Source organism: Dendropsophus ebraccatus, chromosome 3, assembly GCF_027789765.1.
Source record: "Dendropsophus ebraccatus isolate aDenEbr1 chromosome 3, aDenEbr1.pat, whole genome shotgun sequence".
In the NCBI taxonomy this organism is placed as follows: Eukaryota; Metazoa; Chordata; class Amphibia; order Anura; family Hylidae; genus Dendropsophus; species Dendropsophus ebraccatus.
The window spans coordinates 119487923-119511798 of NC_091456.1; the positions used below are offsets into that span (position 1 = coordinate 119487923).

General features: G+C 43.6%; 1 protein-coding gene across 5 annotated transcripts in view; it reads left to right on the top strand.

Moving 5' to 3' along the window:
* The window catches only part of APBA3 (amyloid beta precursor protein binding family A member 3), a 189119-nt gene that overhangs the window by 113472 nt on the left and 51771 nt on the right, over positions 1-23876 (top strand). For 4 of the 5 annotated variants that reach the window (XM_069962572.1, XM_069962575.1, XM_069962576.1 and 1 more), the window contains exons 5-7: positions 15438-15599; positions 17634-17798; positions 22358-22570. In XM_069962572.1, coding sequence (XP_069818673.1) covers positions 15438-15599; positions 17634-17798; positions 22358-22570 — 540 coding nt within the window. The remainder of the gene's footprint in view (positions 1-15437; positions 15600-17633; positions 17799-22357; positions 22571-23876) is intronic. The other variant, XM_069962573.1, reaches the window with a different exon arrangement.

The following is a 23876-nucleotide window of genomic DNA, read 5'->3' on the forward strand; positions in this document are numbered from 1 at the left end:
TCAGTCCAATAGTTTCTTTTTGCCATGTGAACATGTTATATGTCACAATATGATTCTTTCTTCTTTTTTTTTTTAAATGGGTGGAGAGCTTTTTTTCCCCCTTTATTTTATAGTCCCTGCATAGACTTTGCTTCCTGATCAGTGAGGCTAGACCTCCTGTCTGTGTGTACTCATAGCACCACAGTCAGTCTCACCTGACAGCTTCAGGAATCAACCATGGGAGACCATAGGAAAAGGTATGGGGTGGTGCCTGGCCTGAGTAGCACTCCCTGCTAGGCCAGGAGAGGATGACGCCGGTCAGTGCGACAAAGTGCACTGTTAGAAATTCCCCTCCTTCCCTTCTCCTGTGAGATGGTAGAACAACCAGAGAGACGTAACTGTGTACAGCCATTTTGATGAGAGTGCTGGCTGTAGCAGATGCGCTATTATGGTGTTTAGCTTGTGTTCTTCTTTTTGTTTGGTTTGATTCATTTGGACACCAAGCTGCACCCCCACTGATATTAAATTGTGAGGTGAGCTCCTTCTTTTTGGTTGTTTTTCAATATAGCAGACTGAGAGAACAGACGCCATGCACATTGAGCATTTTTCTTTTACTGCTATGGAAGGCAGCTACACTTGTCTGTGAGTCCTGTTTAGAGAGGAGAGATTTGCCGAGACAGCTTAAGAGCCATGTGGAATCCAAATGTGGAGAGAAGTGACCACCATCTTTGGTCCTGAACTTTGACAAGAAGGGCCCCCTCATTTAATATCGTTACCAGCTTTCCATCCTTTAGGACAGCGCTTCTAAAACTGTGAGGCGCTAGATCCCTGCCTGTGTCGGCACAAGGGGCGTCGCTAGGCCTAAATATCCGGGGAAGGAAGGCAAAAGGGATAGCCCCAAACACCTCTGCAGGGTGTCATCAGGGTAATCACTTTGGTGCTTATTTGGCACTGCTCTGGGATGCAATGTGCACTACATGGCAGTATTTGACATTGCATATTAGCATGTGTTCGTTGGTGAGGCATGAGCACCAATATGGATCCCCAGGTGAACAAAAAGTTTGAGAAGCACTGCTTTAGGACACCCAGGTCATTAAGCGTGCACACCACACTTTCTGGATAGATATCAGACTTATAGTTAGGGCTATTGTCTTTTACAGGACAGAATATAATGTTTAAGGAATATGACAGCAGTGATATAAATCCTCTAGATTAGCTGGAATAAATCCTTTACCTGTAATACCAGCTCAGCCATTTATTCTTTGACATTGTTTGGGGTTTGGGAATAGTTAATGAGATTTACCCATGCTCACTAGTAGGTAAATCGTATTCCCTGGAAATGTTTGAAGAATACACACACACTGTGTTAACATCTTTGGTATACACAGTTACGTGTGTTTTAGTAAAGTACAGTTTTGATTAAACTGATGTTGGAGTCACTATCCCCTCTTGTTCCCTCGCTGTATCCTGGGGAGCCCACCCCAGTACACTTCTTATAATTTGTTGTGTTGAAGTGACTATTATGGACAGGCAGTGGTGGAAAAACTCTCCCCCGATAGTAGTAGCTCGGGCTCAGGGCTCAGTTCAGAGTGTCCCAGCAAAACGAGGTCAATTTGTCCCAACATTGCTTTATCACTGGCCCTAATGCCACTGATACTACTTGCCCTTGGAATGCCAGGAGGGTGTGTAGCGCAGTTAGAATGTGTAACTTAGCACCTGAGCTGTAGGCAGAGATAGTGTTGGGGGTCCTAGAAGGTGACATTAGAAGGGACATAAGTCTAAAAGGGACACCCTGGAGAAAATATTCTGTTAGAGTGATCCCAAGGGGTGTAGGCATATATAATACATACCAAGGTAGTATTACTGCGTAGCCAGTTCTTCAACCAATCGCAACAAGATGATGAGACCTTAATGCAGTAATCCATTGCCCTACAGGAGATGTACAATAAAATACAGTGGCGAGACTACGAGTTCATCGGAGACTTCCCGAAAGTTCCTACAAGGCTAATTGTAGGAGATGACCTGGGTGACCATCGATTCTGCAGTGTCTACCCAGCTGCCGTAGAGAGAGAGAGAGAAGAAGAGCTTGCACCTATATTTATGAAGGCAGTGAGTATAACCCAAGCATCAGGGAGCGGTTTGTGTGAGGATTTAGATTCCTTAGAAGATGTGGTCCAGGCTCTGCGGACAGAATTTACAGAACGTTGGCTGGAAGTATCCCAGATAAAGGCAGGATGGCCCCAGGCTCCAGAAATAAACTTGCCACTCCACCGAGGGTGCAGGGTCCACTAAAAGGGGCTAATCTGGTGCGCAGGGGCCCAGAGGATTCCTCTGCTTTTTTGACAATATGGTTATTTCTCCAGAGAGTACAGTTTAATGCTGAACTGGTATTAAATTTCCAACCACTGCAGTAGTTTGGTGTCTGTGGTGTTATCACATAAACTAAAACTCATGCTTGAGGAGCAAGATCTATATGTAATCAGCTTCATTATGGAAGCTGTGTTGGAATGCCAAAAGGTACACTGTCTAGTCAATACAGAGTTGAGAAACCTCAGGCACATCATGAAGCCGGAAGATGAAAGAATGATGGCTGCTAATAACCGTGAGATGAAGATGCGAGGGCTAGTCTGGATGCTGGTCTAGCTGTAACTGTAGATAAAACATTGGCAAGAAAGGGATCACACTAGTGAGCCATCCGTCCCAAAGAGGAATGGGTGTGACTGTATAAATGTGCTAAGAGACCTAGATCATCAGCAGATGATGAGGAGTTGTGCAAAGTCTGCAAAAGAACCCCATGTCTGCACTGCCCATTGGATGCATAAAGGTGCCTCTGAGAATCCTGGTAAAGATTACGACAAGACAGGAACAAATATTAATGCTGGTCGGAGCTAGACAACAACTGAATGGGCTGCAGATCTTGATTGAACCTGCTTCCCTAGGAGAGTCACAGGTCTGCTGGTGCCCTTGCCACTGTCAAGAATGGGTTAGTGTCATGGACCATGAATTTACTATTCCTAGAATAACCCTGCTGGCTGAGGTTTATGTATCGGAGGGGGGGGAGAGGGAGCCTTTGACAAAGGTTCTTAACGCCTCAGCCAGATTGGAGGACTTGTGCCTTGGAGTTCCAGTAAAGGGAGGTCCAACAACAGAGTAGAAAGGGCGCGTGGTTATGGGCCTGATGGGGGTGGACTGCAAGACCCTAACTCCAGAGCAATGACAGTTGCTGGAAGACACCCTGTGGGAATTCCAGGAGTCATGATGAGGACTTTGGGTGTGCTACCACTCTTGAGCATGACATGGAAGACACGGTGGCCAGCATGTTAGAGTCAAAGTCCCTGGGCTGCTCTTGTGCTCTTAGTGTGAAAAAAAAGATTGAGCACTCCTATTCTGTGTGGATTCATGGAAAGTGAATGCCCAGACCACTGGGGATGCCTATCCTCTTCCGTAGATTGAAGAATCGCCATCTGTCATGCAAAGTTCTTCTTGACTCTTGACCTGGCCAGCAGATGCTGGCAGGTACTGGTGGTCGCAAAGGACAAGCCGAATACTGCCTTCATCCTCCCTATGGGAGTTCCATCAGATGTCATTTGACTTATCCAATGCTCTGGGGACATTCCAGTGGTTGATGGATCACTGTCTGGGGGACCTCAACTTTGAGTTAGTATTAATATTCCTAAACAATGTGGTAGTGTTCAGGAACTCCTTTAATGACCACCTCAGAAGCTGCGACAGGTTCTAGAACGGCTGCGGGACCATGGGCTGAAGATCAAGCCCAAAAGTGCCAACTGTTCCAACAATTAGTGCAAAAGAAGAACCTGTGGAGCCTCATTTAATTGTCTCCCCTTGGCTGGGTCCTTCCCGAGTGATGGCTAGTCTTGTGTTTTGAAACTCTTAAATGAGGCTCCATGAGTTCTTCTTTTGCATATTCATATTTTCCAGGGAGCAATGCACCTAGGATTTCACTGCATTGAGTGCTTTAACTAACAGCCGGTGGTGTTCTATTTGGCTGGTCTCCCTGAGATCAGCGATCTGTTTCTCTTATAACAATTAGAAAGAGTACCTTGGTCATATGATCAACCCGGAGAGGCTGCAGCCGCCTCCTAGCAAAGTGGAGGCTGTTCAGAAGTGGCCATAGCCATGTACACTACAATAGGTGCAGACATTCGTGGGACTGGTTTAATAAGGTTTAATAATGAGCAGCGCAAAGGGGCAGCAGGCCCTCTAAAACCTGATTACCACTTTGATAGTAAGACAATACCTTTTTATTATATTCTAATAGAACATTTATGAAACAAACATGAGCCCCACTATTACATCCAGCTGTAAGTAATACCACTGTGTATATATTGTTCACTAGCCAGTGCAGACTGTGACAATCAGGCCAAGATGTCACTGTTTTTTAAGTTTAACTACCAGTCTGTGCTGTTGTTAAGTGGGACAAACCTGATAGTTTGAACATATGGCCTGAAGGACTGAGAAAATTGACGCCATCCACGTAGAGCATCTATCTTCTGGGACCACCCAACTACTGTGGAAGGCAACTACACTTTTCTTTGAGTTCTGTTGAGAGTGGAGAGATTAGCTAAGACCGCTTAGGAGCTGTATCAAACCCAGTTGTGGAGAAAAGGGACCACCATCTCTGTTACAGAATGTCGACGAGGGGTCCCCTCATTCAATATTAGTTACTAGCTGTCCATCTAAAGGAGACCAGTAAGTGTGCATGCTAAATGTTTTGGGGCTGATATAAGACCTCTAGTTAGGGCTATTGTCTGTGACCGGCTGCAATATAACAAAGAGGTCAGTGCAGTCTCAAAACACTGGAATAGCCAGATATCCTGTTGCTAAGGAGTTCCACCTAGTGGAGAGATCACCAAACCACCGTGATACATAGCCCCTTAAGTCTCATTCAGTTGTGAGTATTGGGACACAAATAGGGAAATACAAGGGTGGCCTCTTTTGCGTCTAAGTGAGTTGCATTTAAAAAATTTAATTATTTAAATTTTTTAGGGGCCAGTGTATCTCCTTAAGCTCAGTGATTGTTGTGTTTTTCTGGTCAACTATTCATTGGTCCCGTTAGCCAGAATCCTACTCCACACTGATGAGGGGCAATACCCCGAAATAGCAGTCTATGGATGGATGCCTGGTTTAGCATTTCCCTTGACATGTCACAATACTTGCAACTGAGTTAGAAATAAAAATCAACTTGCAATTGAGTGGGAATTGAGGGGACATGGATCAGAGAAGTTTGGTGATCTCCTCACTAGGAGGCACCCCTTAGCAACGGGTTTCCTTCCCAGCAGGGATATCTGGCTATTCGCTTGTTTTAGGCTCGTAACTGAGGCTCCACGGACCCCATTTTTTGCATATTAAAAATTTTTAGGGGGTAATGTATCAGTGAAGACTCTTGAAGAAGTAATCCATTGATTTTTGTTCCTGTCTTTTAGGGGATTAATTAAGGTATATGGCAGTTGCCTATACGAGCCCACTAATAGGTGAAGTCACAATGTGTGTATTCTTAGAACATATTTCTGAAGAACACGCTGTGTAGCACAGCACAGGAGCTTTAATTTTGAGTTATCTGAGTTTTAGGCACCTTTGGTATACGCAATTGCGTGTTTCAGTAAAGTTCAGTTTTGGTTAAAGCAGTGTTGGAGTTCCTTTCCTCATTCGTAACTTCGTTGTATTCTGGGGAGCCCACCCCGGTACACGGCTTACGCTTCCATCAGTTATGTGCAGCACTTAAGTGGTGTAAAAGCTTTGATGGCAGCATTGTTACACTGAAGCAAAAGGGCACATGGTCATTATCCCAGCACTGATGCTACTTATGGGCCATTCCATCTAAACTGAGCCTTTCCACCATTTTTAAAAATTATTAATTTTATAACTTTACCCTCACTGATTAAAAGTTAAATCTACATATTTTTGATAGGTCATGACAGATATCTGAAGAAAAAAAAATGTAACCTGTTTTTGGGGTGTCTAAAGAGCATGACTCCACTACTCACTGTAATAGTTATTTTACTATGGTTTATTGGTCTGCGATTTGGAAGGAAAGTAGACTGAACATTGTTATAACATCTACATATTTTATCTAACTGGAAATTTTATTACTTTCTGTATTATAATTTACTAAACAACCCCATCTTGTAACACCCGTAACAAAATAGATACAAAAGTTTAAGCTGTTAGGCTAGTTATTGGCTGGATGTTTTTATTTAACATAATCACCATTCTTTTCAGCAGTGGTAATTTATAATTTTTAAAGCAAAATGTGATGGCTTTGCGCCACAACATTTTCATTCAAACCTAGCAAAATAAAACAAAAAAATCCTAAGGCTTCGCTTGTGAAAAATTATATGATAAATTGATGGTTACGCTTGCTAAGTTAAAATTTTAGGTTTCACCCTGAAGTTGGCACCTTAAGTGTTTAAAACTAGTTTAACTCTACTTTAACTTTTTTTTTTTATTGGTTTTAATTAAGTTTCAAAATGCAAAATGTAACACAGGACCTTAAAGAGATTATCCTGCGCTACAAAAACATGGCCACTTTCTTCTAGTGACAACATCGTTTTCAGTTCATGTGTGGTTTGCAATTAAGCTCCATTCACTTTAAGGGTACAAACACACTGGGCTGATCCGCAGCAGCTTCCCCCCCCCCCCCCGGAGGAAGCCGAAGCCGGGAGCAGGTGAAGTATAGGCTCCGGCGGCGGGGGGTTAACTGGGCGGCCTGCCGACATTCTCCCAGTGGGATGTACATCCTGCTGCGATAGGGCTGGGCGGTATACCATCTCTGGCGTCGGTTAACCGACCTCAACTTCGCCAGGACGGTATCTGCGGTATTTTCACTATCTCCTCGTCTGATCCCTGAGCGCTGCACATGTTGGAGGATGTCTCATATGTGCTGTCCATGCAGGGACGCACAGACAGCACATGGGAGACTTGCACTGTATGTCTGAGCGCCCCTCTTCCCCCCACCCTAATCCCCCGCCTGTCGTGTCAGAGCGCCCTCCCGCCTGCCTGTCCGTGTCAGCGGGCTCCAACCTGTCTGGCGTGTCAGACCGCCTCCCTGCCCATCCCAGCGGCCCCCAACTGCCCGGTTTGACAGACCGCCTGCCCGCCCGTCCCAGCGGCCCCCAACTGCCCAGTGTGACAGGCTGCCTCCCCGCCTGTCCCAGCGGCCCCCAACTGCTCGGTGTGACAGACCGCCTGCCCGCCCGTCCCAGCGGCCCCCAACTGCCCAGTGTGACAGGCCGCCTCCCCGCCTGTCCCAGCGGCCCCCAACTGCCCGGTGTGACAGAGCGCCTGCCTGCCCGTCCCAACGGCCCCCAACTGCCCGGTGTGACAGACCGCCTGCTGGCCCGTCCCAGCGGCCCCCAAGTGCCCGGTGTGACAGACAGCCTCCCCGTCCGTCCCAGCGGCCCCCAACTGCCCGGTGTGACAGACCGCCTGCTCGCCCGTCCCATTGGCCCCCAACTGCCCGGTGTGACAGACCGCCTCCCCGCCCGTCCCAGCGGCCCCCAACTGCCCGGTGTGACAGACCGCCTGCCCGCCCGTGCCAGCGGCCCCCAACTGCCCAGTGTGACAGACCGCCTGCACGCACGTTGCAGGGGCCCCCTGAACTGGCGGGAATGTGAGACCGCCCCCCCCCCCCCCCCCCCCCCGCCTGCCTGTTGATCCTAGCAGCCCCCCAACTGCCCGGTGTGTGAGAGTGGCAACCAACCCACCCGCCTGACATCAAAAACGCTGAGGCTCGGCTGGCATCTTAGCAAAGAATGCAAAGGTGGCCAGATATTTAAAGGGGACATGTAACTATATAGATGATTAGATTAGATTAGACAGACAGACATACAGACAGATAGATAGATAATAGGAGAGAGGGAGAGATAGATACGAGATAGATAAATAATAGAGATAGATAGATACGAGATAGATAATGATAGATAGATAGATAATAGGAGAGAGAGATAGATAGAAGATAGATAGATAATAGGAGGGAGGGAGAGATAGATAAATAATAGGAGAGAGAGATAGATAGGAGATAGATAATGATAGACAGATAGGAGATAAACAGATAGATAGGAGATAGATAGATAGATAGATAGATAGATAGATAGATAGATAGATACAGTAGATAATAGGAGATAGATAATAGGAGAGATAGATAGAGAGATAGATAGATAGAAGGTAGATGATAGATAGATATCTTCAAAGTGTGTCAGAGCGCAGTGCCATCTACAGCCCCCCTATAATGTGTTACTCATAGTGTCCCCATAACAGTGCCTTTGTACTGTCACCTATATATAATATACTCTTTACCCATCATTTATACTGTATATTCCTGCACTGTCATCTGTATATACTATATACCCATCATATATGCTCTGTGTCCTGTAGTGTGTACGTAGCTGTATACACGTCCTGTAGTGTGTATGTAGCTGTATAACTGCGTGTATACACGTCCTGTTGTTTGTACGTAGCTGTATACCTGCGTATACATGTCCTGTAGTGTGTACGTAGCTGTATACCTGCGTATACATGTCCTGTAGTGTGTACGTAGCTGTATATCTGTGTGTATACACGTCCTGTAGTGTGTACGTAGCTGTATACCTATATATACACGTCCTGTAGTGTGTACGTAGCTGTATACACGTCCTGTAGTGTGTACGTAGCTGTATACCTGTGTGTATACACGTCCTGTAGTGTATACATAGCTTGGGTTGTTGCTCATTGAGTTACTTTTTTTTTACTTTATTGAAACAAAATATCCCCAGTTCGGCACGGCCAAGTGGGTGTGGCTTGTAAATGGGACATGTCATAATTATCGTTCAATTATTGTTACCGCAGCTACTTATGCGATAAACCGTGATATTGATTTAGGCCAATATCGCCCAGCCCTACGCTGCGAGTTTGTCTGCCATAGAGGGTACAGGGCACAGATCCGCAGCGGATTTTGCTGCGTATTTGCAGCGAGAAATCCGCAGTAAGAAATCCACTGCGGATCAGCCCAGTGTGTTAGTACCCTAATAGAAATGAGTAGCAAATCCCCACCCAAACTGGAGAAAAGAGTGGTGTGGTCTCTGGAAGAAAGTGGCCATGTTTTTGTAGACAACTGTGGACAATTCCTTTAACCCCTTAACGACATCGGGCGTAAATTTACGCCCTGATGCCGGTAAGGGAGTTCAGAGCGGGGCCACGCGGCGACCCTGCTCTGAACCGCGGCGGTCCCGGGTGCCGCGTGTAGCCCGGGACCGTAGGTATTAGCGGGCACGGTCCGATCGCCGTGCCCGCTAATACAGTAATCAGATGCAGCTGTCAAACATGACAGCTGCATCCGATTACCGGATTCAGCCGTTCCCTGGTGTCTAGTGGAGGAGATCGCTCCTCCGGGATGTTATCCCGGAGGAGCGATCTCCGTTTCTGAAGCCGGCCGGGGACCGCTCCAAGATGGCGCCGTCCCCGGCTCGGCACTCGTTTACTTCCGGCTGCAGCAGCCGGAAGTAAACGAGTGCCTATCTCATGGATCTCTGCAGCATATCTATGCTGCAGAGATCTCTATGAGAGATCAAAGCACTTATACTAGAAGTCCCCTAGGGAGGCTTCTAGTATAAGTGTTAAAGTAAAAAAAAAAGTGTTGTTAATAGTAAAAAGCCCCCTCCCCTAATAAAAGTCTGAATCACCCCCCTTTTCCCAGGTTATAAATAAAAGTAAATAAATAAATAAATAAACAAACATGTTTGCTATCGCCGCGTGCGTAATCGCCCAAACTATTAATCACATTCCTGATCTCGCACGGTAAACGGCGTCAGCGTAAAAAAATCCCAAAGTGCAAAATTGCGCATTTTTGGTCGCATCAAATCCAGAAAAATTGTAATAAAAAGCTATCAAAAAGTCGTATATGCGCAATCAAGGTACCGATAGAAAGATCACATCATGGCGCAAAAAATGACAGCTCACACAGCCCCATAGACCAAAGGATAAAAGCGCTATAACCCTGGGAATGGAGCGATTTTAAGTGACGTATATTTGTTGACAATGGTTTAAATTTTTTACAGGCCATCAGATACAATATAAGTTATACATATTACATATCGTTTTAATCGTAACGACTTGAGGAACATATATAATAAGTCAGTTTTACCCCAGGGCGAATGGCGTAAAAACACATTTCCCCCAAATAAACAAAATGCTTTTTTTTTTTCAATTTCACCACACTTTGAATTTTTTTCTGGTTTCGCAGTGTACTTTATGCAAAAATTCAGCCTGTCATTGCAAAGTACAATTAGTGACGCAAAAAATAAGGGCTCATGTGGGTTTCTAGGTGGAAAAATGCAAGTGCTATGGCCAATCGAAATTGGCTCTGTCCTTAAAGGGTTAAAAGTGTAATAAACAGTAAATAAACTTTATATTGGTCCGACGCATGAAATATCTTTCAGCCCTCAGCAATTCGGCTATAGATAAATTTAATCTAATATGGAGCCCATGGGACTTGACCCACAACACACAGGAGTCACTGGAATGAGATTTTCCTTCCCCCCCCCCCTCTCTCCCCCAGCCCTTTTTCCTTTCCTATTGTGTCTTCCCTATGTTTGAAGTTTTCATGTCCAATGTTTTACGTATTTCTGTTTGTATGTGAAAAACAGTTTTTTTTCCTAGTTTCAAGTTGCTTACTATATGGGTTACTGCATAGTAGTCCGGGATATCTATAGGCACTGTATTCTTCTATCAGGATTCCCCCTATAATTCTGCCTTCTTACAGTGGGACTGATGCAAGGGAGTTGGTGTGCATGTTTCTCACTTGTTTATATTAGGGGACGCGGAAACCTGCATTTCTGTTTATTATGGGCGGATACACTGCTGAACTGTTGTATGAGACTTTTGACTGTATCATACATCTGCCATGCTTGATCTCGGGACTAATGTGTGTAATGTGTGTGTTTTTTGTTTTTCTTTGGTTGTTGTAAACCTTAAAAAACAGTTTAAAAAAACAAAAAACTTTATATTGACCATAAAATTGTTAGAATTGAAAGTCATAAAAATACAACACGACTCTTCTCTCCAGTTCAGGTGCGGTTTGCAATTAAGCTCCATTCACTTCAATGGAACTGAGCAGCAAAACCCGCCCAAGCTGGAGACAAAAGTGGGGCTGTCTCTGGAAGAAAGTGGCCTTGTTTTTGTAGCGCCGGATAACACCTTTAACTAAGGGATGTTTAGTTTTCCGTGCATGAAAAAGTTCCATTTTATTAGTGATTGACTAATCTAATGGTGGTTTTACACGGAGCGATAATTCGCCTGGTCGCAGGATTAACGATTTTGAATAAACAATGTTTTTTTTATAACGATCAGCGTTTCGACGGAGCGATACATCGTACGGAAAAATCACTATGTGATCGTTTAAGCCTATCTCACACAAAGGTGAAATCGTTGAAAGACTGTTTGCACTGAGCGATCTGCGAAGTTTTTGCAAACGATCAACGATGATTTGAGAACATGTTGAAGGATCAAAATGAACGATTTCTCGCTCGTCGCTTAATCGTTCGCGGCGTTTACGTGTACGATTATCGTTCGAATTCGAGTATTGTGCAAATTCGAACGATAAATCGTTCCGTGTAAAACCACCATAAGAGTCTGGGAGTGGCGGGAAGTTTCCATGTTTTTGCTATAGTAACCTAGCTGCCAATATTACATAACTGACCACTATTCCTGCTGGCGAGTTAATACCTGTGCGATTGAGAAAACACACAGCTAAAGCCGGGTCAGGGTCTAAACTCTTTTTGGCTATGGCTGATGTAATGTCATAGATGTCTTACCAAAAGGAGTATATAACTGGACAGAACCACCACATGTGACAGTAAGTACCTTTTTAGGTCACAACTTTGGAGATGTGAGATCGTTTGAGACATCTCCCAATGTTTAATCCCTTTAGACAAATGTTTAGTCCATCCACATGCTTCTCCCCATTCGATTACTGTATAAGTTTATGTTCACACAACGTTTTTTCAGCTCCATTTAAAATGACTTCCATTATTTTGAGTCTAAAATAACAGACGACATTTAGCAGCCTGGCCTCACCTTAGTGCAATGACTGGTGTTCAGGGCTGTGGAGTCGGTAAGCCGCAACTCCAACTCCTGAATTTTATCAGGACCGACTCCAACTCCCGACTCTGACTCCTGCTCCTTCATAAATGGCCGGTCATATACCAGGGGAGTTATTTATAACACTGGCTCAGCAGCTTCTCCCTAATGTCCTACATGTTCCTGGGGGGACTTGTGAGTGAATAAAGAAATACTGTATATAAAGCAGATTTTCCTGTGTGTGCAGTGGATGCAGCCAGTCTCCAGCCTCCATGTCCTGAACTACTCACATCTAGACTAGATGGAGCAGGTGGTCTTTTCCTGCTGACAGTCTTCTATGTTTCTAACTAAATAATTACCATACACTGCTAACAATGCCAGATCCCTGTAACATAGATGTCAGCCATAGTGATATACAGGGGGTCACACATGGTAATATAGAGAGGGGATCACACATAGTGATATAGAGAGGGGTCACACATAGTGATATAGAGGTCACACAGTGATATAGAAGGTCACTGTGGGGGCACGCTATAGCACACACACACACACACACACAGCCTGCTGCAGCCATAGCATACACACACCCACACAGCCTGCTGCAGCTATAGCACACACACACACAGCCTGCAGCAGCCATAGCACACACACACACAGCTTGCTGCAGCCATTGCGCACACCACACACACACACACTCGGCTTGCTGTGGCCATAGCACACATACACACAGCCTGCTGCAGCCATAGCACACACAGAGAACAGCACATATCTCCCCCCACACAATGGACAAGCTCAGAAACAAACTGCCAAATAGTGACTGACAACTTTTCCGTGACCACCCTTATGTAATAGGTCCAGTGTCCTATTTGAATGTTGCTCATAATAAATATTCATGAGCAAAACTTTTAAAATTATATCAAAATTCAACTCTACATTTTTTTAAGATTTTTTTTAAAGCTGGAGTCGGTACATTTTTTTCCGACTCCAGCCAAAACTAGCTCCGACTCCACAGCCCTGCTGGTGTTTGCACATTATTTTAGTTTGGGGTTACTAATTGCCCTTTGGGTGCGGCTTAATTGAAAAGTCCATTGAATTTAATAGTAAGGCTGGGTTCACACTACGTATATTTCAGTCAGTATTGTGGTCCTTATATTGCAACCAAAACCAGGAGTGGATTAAAAACACAGAAAGGCTCTGTCCACACAATGTTGAAATTGAGTGGATGGCTGCCATTTAATGGCAAATATTTGCTGTTATTTTAAAACAACGGCTGTTATATTGAATTAATGGCAGTTATTTACTATTATATGGCGGCCATCCACTCAATTTCACCATTGTGTGGACAGAGCCTTTCTGTGTTTTTAATCCACTCCTGGTTTTGGTTCCAATATGAAGACCACAATACTGACTGAAATATACGTAGTGTGAACCCAGCCTAAAAATGGAGAAAGAATGGTGACAAAAGAAACTGTGTGTGAACTACTAAAAAAATGTCCACTGTTTGCAAAAGACGTACGAAAATAATGATTATGTTCATTATTTTGACGCCTGTGGCAAAAACGTCCGTTATTCAATACGCTGTGAGCATTGGATGTCAGTCTTCCCATTGACTTCAATGCATTGCCATTGCAGTCAGTTAAATCTCGGCAAATACTGACTTTTTTTTTTATATGAAAATCGGCCGCCTTTTCAATATTTTTGACGTTGTGTGAACATAGCCTATGAGTGATGTAATTCTAATTCCCATTTATTACAGTAAGAAAGTTTATCCTCGTTATTAATCGTCATAAGTGCACCATAGAATTTAGGGATCCTTATGACATTTTTTTTTTATCCTTCTGGCCCAGTAAATGGATTTTGTATTGCCTTAACGGTAACAATTTCAAGTTATAATAAACTTCTAAATTAAAAATGTAAAAAAAATTTTTTCCCACTCCTAAATATTTTAAAAACATATAAAAGGCTTAAATGTGTCTAAAATTTAGAGTTTTACCTTTATAAATCACAGGCGACGGAAAACTTTTGTACTGTGTAACACCCGTAACATTTCATGTAAAACCCGTAACAGCCTAATTATATTTTTTGAATGGAAAATTTTAATTATAAATATTAGATATTTTTTTTAATGTAATATGTGAGCGGAAAGCGGCGGCCGGGCAGTGAGTCAGTCCCGGGATAGTTTGAAGTTCCTTCGGATCCTGGGAGAAGGAGGAGGGGGCATGATGTCGCACAGAAGCCCTTGTATGAGGAGCCACTCCGCCTCCTGCGCCCGGCGGCAGAGATGAGATAGGGATAGCTCTGGCACTACTCCCCCATCATCTGCTCATAATGGGAGTAGTAGTACAGAGCACCTGTGGTGGTGGTGGCGGCGGAGGAATGGGGCGTTCTGTTTGGTGATGGGGGATAAAAAATACAGATCTTGGATTAAAGGGGTACTCCAGCGGGGGGGGGGGGGGTGTTAGGGGGGTCATTTTCTTTGCTCGGACCAGGGAAAAGATGGCTAAGGGAAACAACGACCACTCACCTCCCCGGTTCCAGCGGCGGGTCCCGCATCGCAGTGCTCCGGTCTCCGGTTCCCGCCCTCTTCCGGTTGTCTGACGCAGGCCCAAGACGTGACGTCTCAGGTCCCCTCAGCCAGTCAGTGACGGAGGCGGGATCCGTTTCAAGTCCGCTCAGATCCCCCCTCTGTCACTGACTGGCTGAGCAGACCTTAGACGTATCGTCTCGGGCCCGCGTCAGACAGCTCAGCCACCTCCTCCCCAGTCCCAGGAAAAAAATTGCACCCCCCTCCCGCTGGAGTACCCCTTTTAAAGCAGCTATCTGACGGTACAAGCGTTTTGGGGGGGGACAGATTGTGGGTACAGAGTCGCTTTAAAGACATTAGTAAATCTTATAATGTGGTCAATAAAAGGATACATGTTTGTTTTTTATTTTACTAGACCTTTCAGGAATGAACTCCAGTATGCCATTGCATGTACCATGCATATGGAGGCTAAAAAGAACACATTGGGAGCTCTCTTGATTTGCATGGTACCTGCCAGGGAAGAAGTGATGCATAAAGGGACTGAGCCAAAAGGCACAAAGAAAAATTGTGCTATCTGGCTAATACACTAGGCTCTTTGTTATCTGTCTGATGTATTTATGAGAGCACTCCCCTAGTGAGCTCACAAATTAGTATTAAAAATAAAACTAGATGGCACTTATCTTATTATTATTTTTTTTACATAGGTTTAGCCTAAGTGAGAAATTTGAGATTAAAATTGAGAATCAAATCACCATGAAGATAAAATAATTGACATTTTAATTTTTTTTGCAATTACCCAGCCCTAAATGAATGTACAGTATGGTATTTTACGTTTGTGTGTTTCATATACTCTTTGCTTTAGGAAGCCTTTATGGATCACCCACTGCAGACAATTTCTTATACAGCTGACATTGGCAATATAGTGGTAATAATGGTGCAGAAGAAATCACCACATAGTCCAGATCAACTGTCTTTACAGAAGAGGCCACATAAAATGCTATGCCATGTCTTCCAGTCATTTGATGTGAGTCCCTGTTACTGACAGTAATTCAGAACTTTGCTGTGGATTGTCAAAATGTAATGTGCTGAAACTGACTAGTTCTAAAAAGGTGTAAACATAAGGCCCTATTACACACACAGATTTATCTGACATATTCTTTAAGTCAAAGCCAGGAATGGATTTGAAAATTTAGAAATCTCAATCATTCCTTTTATTACCTTTTCCCTGTTTTATAGTCTTTTTCTGGCTATGGCAGCAATGATTTGTCAGATAAATCTGTGTGTTTATTAGGGCCTTTAGGCTAGTCAGTTGAAGAGTGCACCAGTTTTTTTAATATGGCTTATTGTGAAAAATTAAGTTTATGTAAACCTTGTAGATGCTACAGGACTTGCATGAGCACCACAGCCCCTTCCAACAGCTGGTAAAGTGGCACTATTAGCAGGTTCTTCCCAGAGAATGCTAATATACCGCAGTAGCAGAGGCCCTTTGTAGTACATAGATGTGAATTACGTTCCTCTGCTCCACCGCATTGTTTATTAAATCACTAATTGCTCTTATGCAAATTAGTTGCTTAAGAGCATGTGGGGCGTTCCCACCTGCCCCAAGCACCACCGTGGCCCTATCCCGTCCCTCCCACTATGCATATTTATATATGCATAGTGGGCTCTATGTACGGCCGCTGTGCAGGTAAGCTGTCCCGTTGGCCGCCGCAGATCCTCCCAGAGGTCAATCGAGATGAGAGTTTAGGTGTATGCTTGTCTGTGAATATGTGTGGTTAAGGTGATTTTTTTTTTTTTTGCAAATTGTATGAATGAGAGTGAGTGGTAGTGAGTTCTTGTTGAGAGAGTGTGCATGATGAGAGTGTGGATGATGGGCAGGAGCCTTGTGTGCATGATGGGTCTACACAATGCTCACTCCCATCATCCTCACCATGCACACTCCCATCATCCACAGCATGCACACTCCCATCATCAGCATTATCTCAACAGGCACACACAACTACTCTCTCTCTCATTCATACAATTTGCAAAAAAACCTATCACTTCAACCACACACATTCATAGGCGAACATAGACTTATACTTATGTTGTGATTGACCTCCGGGAGGATCGTCGCAGGTCTGGAGGAATCGCGTCTCTGACGGGACAGCTTCCCTGCGCAGCTGCTGTACATAGAGCCCACTATGCACATATGAGTATGCATAGTGGGAGGGACGGGAGGGGGCGGGCTGGGTGAGGCGTGGTGGTGCTCGCGGCCTGCCGGCAACGTCCCAAATGCTCTTAAGTAACTAATTTGCATAAGAACAATTAGCGATTTAATAATCAATGCGGGGGGAGCAGAGGAACCTACATTGATCTACTACTGAGGTCCTCTGCTACTGCAGCATATCAGCAGGTTCTCTGGGAAGCCGCTTTAAATGTGGTTGTGGGCTAGTCAGATTTAAAAAAATTTAATATTGATGGTCTATCCTGTGGATACTTCAAGCGACTCTGTACCCACAATCTCAGCCCCCCCCCCCCCTTCCCAAACCGCTTGTACCTTCAGATAGCTGCATTTAATCCAAGATCTGTTCTGGGGTCCGTTCGTCAGGTGATGCAGTTATTGTCCTAAAAAACAACTTACAGCCTCGTGCCCAAAAGGAGTATCTGTGCCCTAACTTTGCACCGTCATCATTAGGAATGCCATTGGAACATTTACTCCTGTCTGAACATTGCACAGGTTCATTAACGATCCAGCCCATGTGCCGGGCTTACACAGGTGGGGAATAGGAGACAATCTGCCAGGAGCATTCCTGATGATGAGGAGGGCAGGGAGGAGGGACAGAGAAGTTGTGCCAGCCTAATGCATAGACAATCTAGGCCACGCCCATTGGGCACGGGGCTGCAAGTTTAAAAGTTGTTTTTTAGACCAATAACTGCATCACCTGCCGAACGGACCCTAGGATAGATCCTGGATTAAAAGCGGCTATCCGAAGGTACAAGCGCTTTGGGGGGTCAGATTGTGGGTACAGAGTCGCTTTCAAGAGGTATGACTTGACAAATTTGTTGACTACTTTAGGCTCAGCTCATTGCCCAGGCTATTGGTCAAGCTTTTAGTTTGGCTTACCAGAACTTCCTCCGCTCTGAAGGTTTGCAACCTGAACAACAAGAGAGTACACTTGTGACGGAACAACTATACAATGCAGACCTTGCCCACTTCACAAAGAAAGAAAACATTAGGAAGGTAAGTTTCTACTAAATAATAAAATGTAACTAAAGTCCAAACAATAAAACAAAAGGATAATTCTGCTGTTTTGACAGCAGCTTTATTGCTGCGGATCTTTTCAGATATTTATTGCTGCTGATCTTTTCTTTTTCTTTAAAGGGGTAGTTCAGCAAAAAAAAAAAAAAAATCTTTTATATCAACTGATGCCAGAGATTTGTAATTTACTTCTATTAGAAAATATCTGCTATAGTCTTCTAGTACTTTCAGCTGCTGCATGTCCTGCAGGAAGTGGTGTATTTTTGTCCAGTGCGGAGAGCAGGAGAGGTTTTCTATGTGGATTTGCTAATGCTCTCTGCAGTTCCTATAATGGAAGAGGTGACATCAGAGAGCATTTTGCCAGAGTGGAAAGAATACACCGCTTCCTGCAGGACACACAGCAGCCGATAAGTACTGGAAGACTGGAGATTAATAGAAGTAAATTACAAATCTCTGGCACTTTCTGACACCAGTTGATTAGATAGATAGATAGATAGATAGATAGATAGATAGATAGATAGATAGATAGATAGATCTTCCCTGCTCATTCCTTCATACTCCCTGCAGTCTCTGTCAGCCCTTGTGTTTCCCATCCTCTCCATTACTGTACAGTAACCTATAATATCACATATTCTGCTGTTTCTAATTGTTTGTTTCATTTGTTTTAAATGTTATTCAAAATAATTAAAACAAAATTCATTATTTTTGGGGTGTGGAACCAATTGTCTGCATTTGAATTATTTCTTATGGGAAAATTTGCCTTGGTTTGAGAATGATTTGGATTACAAGCATGGTCCCAAAACAAATTATGCTCGTAATCCAAAGCACCAGTGTATATTTTATTTTATTTTTTGCTGAACGTCCCCTTTAGGCTGGGTTCACACTACGTATATTTCAGTTAGTATTGTGGTCTTCATATTGCAACCAAAACCAGGAGTGGATTGAAAACACAGAAAGGATCTGTTGACACATTGTTGAAATTGAGTGGATGGCCGCCATTTAATGGCAAATATTTGCTGTTATTTTAAAACAACGGCTGTTGTATTGAAATAATGGCAGTTATTTACTGTTATATGGCGGCCATCCACTCAATTTCACCATTGTGTGAACAGATCCTTTCTGTATTTTTAATCCACTTCTGGTTTTGTTTGCAATATGAGGACCACAATACTGACTGAAATATACGTAGTGTGAACCCAGCCTTAAAGTGAATGTACCACTTTAACTACCTAATTAAGACTTCCATGTTACCTGATATGGAGAAGTCAGTTAAAGTGACTCTGTACCCACAATCTGACCCCTCCAAACCGCTTGTACTTTCAGATAGGTGCTTTTTTAATCCAAGATCTTTCCTGGGGTCCGTTCGGCAAGTGATGCAGTTATTGTCCTAAAAAACAACTTTTAAACTTGCAGCCCCGTGCCAAACAGCCGTGGACTAGATTGTGTATGCATTAGGCTGGCACAACCTCTCTGTCTCTCCTCCCCGTCCTCCTCATCATTAGGAATGCTCCTGGCAGATTGTCTCCTGTTCATCAGCTGTGTGAACACTGCACATTGGCTGGATTGTTAAGGCACCTGTGTAGTTTTCACTGCAGAGGAATAGAAAAAGGGTGAAAAGGGCCGGGAGGAGGGATGGAGGGGTGGTGCAAAGTTAGGGCACAGATACTCCAAGCCATGGTCGTTTGACACAGGGCTGCAAGTTTAAAAGTTGTTTTTTAGGACAGTAACTGCATCACCTGCCGAACAGACCCCAGGACAGATCTTTGATTAAAAGCAGCTATCTGAAGGTACAAGTGGTTTGGGGTGGGCAGATTGTGTGTATAGAGTCGCTTTAATAGCTGCAAAGGTGTTAACAAAAAACAAGTAACCAAGTGGATACTTTGATCAGGCAACAGTTTCTGTGAAATACCACAAATCGACTCAACAGACAATGTATTTGACTGATTTAGAATAATAATAATACTATTATTATTCTAAAAAAAATTTAATAATATACCGTATTTTCCAGCGTATAAGACAACTTTTTAACTCCAAAGAATCTTGTCAGGAGTCGTCTTATACGCCGGGTATGGTCGCCCCATACGGTGGGGGGGCTAAAAAATGGCCCGCATCCCTATCGTATGGGGCGACCATTTAAAAACAACAAACAGTTAACTCACCTGGGCCCGTTCCCGCCTCCACGCGTCGTCTTCTCCGCTCTCGTTTCCGACGCAGCCAGTGTAACGTACACTGACTGTGCCGGGGATGCCCGAAGCTCTCCTGAGCAGCCGAGTGTCTAATTGCGCTGAGGTTGGGAATGGGCCCAGGTGAGTTAACTGTTTGTTGTTTTATTAATTTAGCTGCAGTTGACCCCGGCCTGACCGCAGCAGGACTGCAGTCAGGCAGTGGTTTACATAGAAACTTTTACTCTCCAGTTAAAAAGTGACAGAGGAGCTTTTCCAAGCTCCTGATCTGCTGCAAGCTGGAATACCTCCCGTTTCACATATTTCTCCTGTAAACATTTTTTTTTTTTTTTTTTTTTAGATGTTATAATTCACATAACATTTCTAAGTTGAATAAAGTTTGTTTGTGGTGCGTTCACACCTACAGGATCTGCAGCTGATTTTCTGCAGCAGATTTCATTTAAATAACTGAACACAGCATCAAATCTGCTGCAGATCTGCTGCAGATCCTGTAGGTGTGAACGCATAATCTGTATTTTGTATATTTTAGAGTGCTGCTATTTCATTTAAAGTAATAATCTGAAGACAATTGTTTTCAAATCAACTGGTATCAGAAAGTTTATAAAGATTTGTAATTACTTCTATTTAAAAAAAAAGTGTTCCAGTCAACTGCTGTATGTATTTCAGGAAGTGGTGTATTATTTGTCGCTTGACATCGTGCTCTCTGCTGCCACCTCTATCTGTAACAGAGACTGTCCAGAGCAGGAGAGGTTTTCTGTGGGGATTTGCTACAGCTCTGGACAGTTCCTGTCATGAACAGAGATGGCAGCAGAGAGTACTGTGTTAAATTTAAAAGACAACACTACTTTCTGCAAGACATACAGCAACTGATAAGTATTGTAAGACTTGAGTTTTGTAAATAGAAGTAATTTACTAATCTGTGTACCTTTACGACACCAGCAGTACTTCCTCTGCAGTACACTTTTAATTCACAGGGACGCATTACACAGCGCAATATTCCAGATAAGCGCGCTCGCTTACTGGGCCTATTACATGGCTCAATAATTGTGCAGTCCTTGACTTAAAATGACACTGTCACCCCCTATTTGCATTTTGACTGCTCTCCACAGGTGTAAAGGGTAAATGTTACAGCTTTCATTACTTATTTTATATCACAGCTCGTGGTGCTTGTTCTGGTAAAAAGTCATTTTTATCACCAGTGGATTGGTATATGTGGGCGGGGCCTCACGGCCTATGACGCCATCACATATGCCCCGCCCCCTCAGTGGTCATTGGCGTGGGACAATCTAGAGGGGTGGGGCCTAGAGATTTAGGCTGGCCCTTCCAATGGCTGCTGAGGGGGTGGGGCCTATATAGAGATGATGGCACGGATTGGGGCGTGGCACATAGGCCGCTAGGCCCCACTCACACATACTAATCCCCCGGTGATAAAAAAGACTTTTTACCAGAACAAACACCATGAGTTGTGATATAAAATAAGTAATGAAAGCTGTAACATTTACCCTTTACACCTGTGGAGAGCAGTCAAAATGCATAAAGGTGGGTGACAGTGTCACTTTAAAGAGGTTGCCCCGGCAAAATTAACTTGTCCTCTATTTACAGTATAGGGGACAAGTAAGAGATCACAGGGGGTCCGACTACCTACCGATCTCAATATCAGGCCCCTGACTTCTTTGTTATAAATACAGCCTTTGTAATGGCACGTGACCAGCGGCTCTATTAATTCCTATGGAGACGCCGGAAAGAGCAGAGTAAGCTGCTACATAGGAATGAATGGAGCTGCGGGTCACATGCCATACCCATGGCTGTATTTATAACAAAGAAGCCAGGGGCCTGATATGAATATCTGTGGGGAGTATGGAGGTCGGACCCCCACAATCTCTTTAAGTGTAAAATAATAAACTTTATACATGCCTATCCACACTACCTGGTGGTGTTCTAGCTTCTGCCTGCTCCTTGCAGCTGCCACTGGAATTTCTTAGCCAGTCTCTGAGGCCAATCACTGGCCAAAACTGGCCAGTGCCATGGCCAGTGAATGGCTGAGCGGCCTACCACTTTGGAGACCAGCTCAGAAGTTCCAGCAGCAGCTGCAGGCAAAAGCAAAAAGAGCATCGGGGAGTGTGGACAGCTATGTATTAAATTTTTTTGTTTTTTTTTACATATTCATCAGCCATCAGCTCTACAACATTATTACTTGGCGCAGTCAGTTGCCAATGATTTTTCCAACGATCAAAGAAATTGATTGTTTCTTTGGCTGATTGTTGTCTTTAATAAAGGACAAATAATCTACCAAATCGGCCTGATTGTGCAGATTATAGCTCCATAATAATTTTTTAATATTTGTTCCTCTACCAACAGGTTTACATCCAGAAAGAGAGAGGGGAAATGTTGGGTGTGGCTGTGGTGGAGTCAGGATGGGGATCCTTGCTCCCTACTGTTGTCATTGCCAATTTAATGCATGGAGGACCAGCAGAGCGAAGTGGAGAACTGAGCATTGGGGATCACGTAACCAATGTTAACAGCACAAGTTTGGTCGGTCTTCCTTTTTCTACATGTCAGGGATTGATCCGGGTAAGGATATAATGGGGGTTGTCTGGTGCCTTTAAAGTGTACCTATCATTCTATGACTGTGGCAGATTACGCTTTAAAAAAAACAAAAACAACTTCATGTACAGTCTCTTCTGATGGGGGAGCCTATGGCACTTCTGGGAGTTCCATCCCCCGCTTGCATTAGAAGAGACTGCTTATCTGCAGTAATTTATCCACCTTTTTTTTCAGTGGTCAATCACTGAATTATAGCGAACACTTTAAGCGTGGTTTCACAGGGTGTGGAAAATTTACTAAAGCTAACTTTGCACTAGCCATCTTTAACCCCTTAAGGACAGAGCCTGAAATGGCCTTAATGACAGAGACAAATTTTATGAATATGACCTGTGTCACTTTAGTCATTTATAACTTCGGGATACTTTTACCTATTCGGCTGATTCTGAGATTGTTTTCTCGTGACATATTGTACTTTACATTTCTGGTAAATTGGAGTCGATACTCATAACAAATCTTTATGAAAAAATCCCAAATAATGTGAAAAAATGTGAAAAAATGCATTTTTCCAACTTTGAAACTTTTTTGCGTATACAGAAAGTGGTTATACCACATAAATTATATATTAAATAGCATTAGCAACATGTCTACTTTATGTTGGCGGCATTTATTAAACTATCTTTCATTTTTTTTAGACAATAGGGAGCTTAAAACATTAGCAGCAAATTTCCAAATTTTCAGTCAAATTTCAAAATCAGATATTTTTAGGGACCTGTTCAGGTTTAAAGTGTATTTGAGGGGCCTGTATGTTAGAAAGCCCCACAAAGCACCCCATTTCAGAAACTGCACCCCCCAAACTCTGCAAAAGCATATCCAGAAAGTGTTTTAACCCTTTAGGGGAGTCACAGAAATAAAAGCTAAGTGTGTAAGGAATTTGAAAATTTTAATTTTCTGTGCAGAGATTTTATTGTAATCCAATATTTTTCATAATTATAAACCTATTACCAGAGAAATGCACCCCAATAATTATTGTCCCGTTTCTGCAGTTTATAGAAATACCCCATATGTGACCCTATTGCGCTATTTGACGCAACCACAAGCCTCAGATATAAGGGAGCGCCTAGTGATTTTCAACGCCTCCGTTATATTTGGTCATTTTTGACTGTACCACTTCAGGTTGGCAGAGGCTCTGGGGTGCCAAAACCTAAAAAACACCCCTAAAGGGACACCATTTAGAAAACTACACCCCTCAAGGAATGTAACAAGGGGTGCGGTGAGCATCTGGACCCCATAGGTGCTTCACAGATTTTCCGAACAATATGGCGTGAAAAAATTT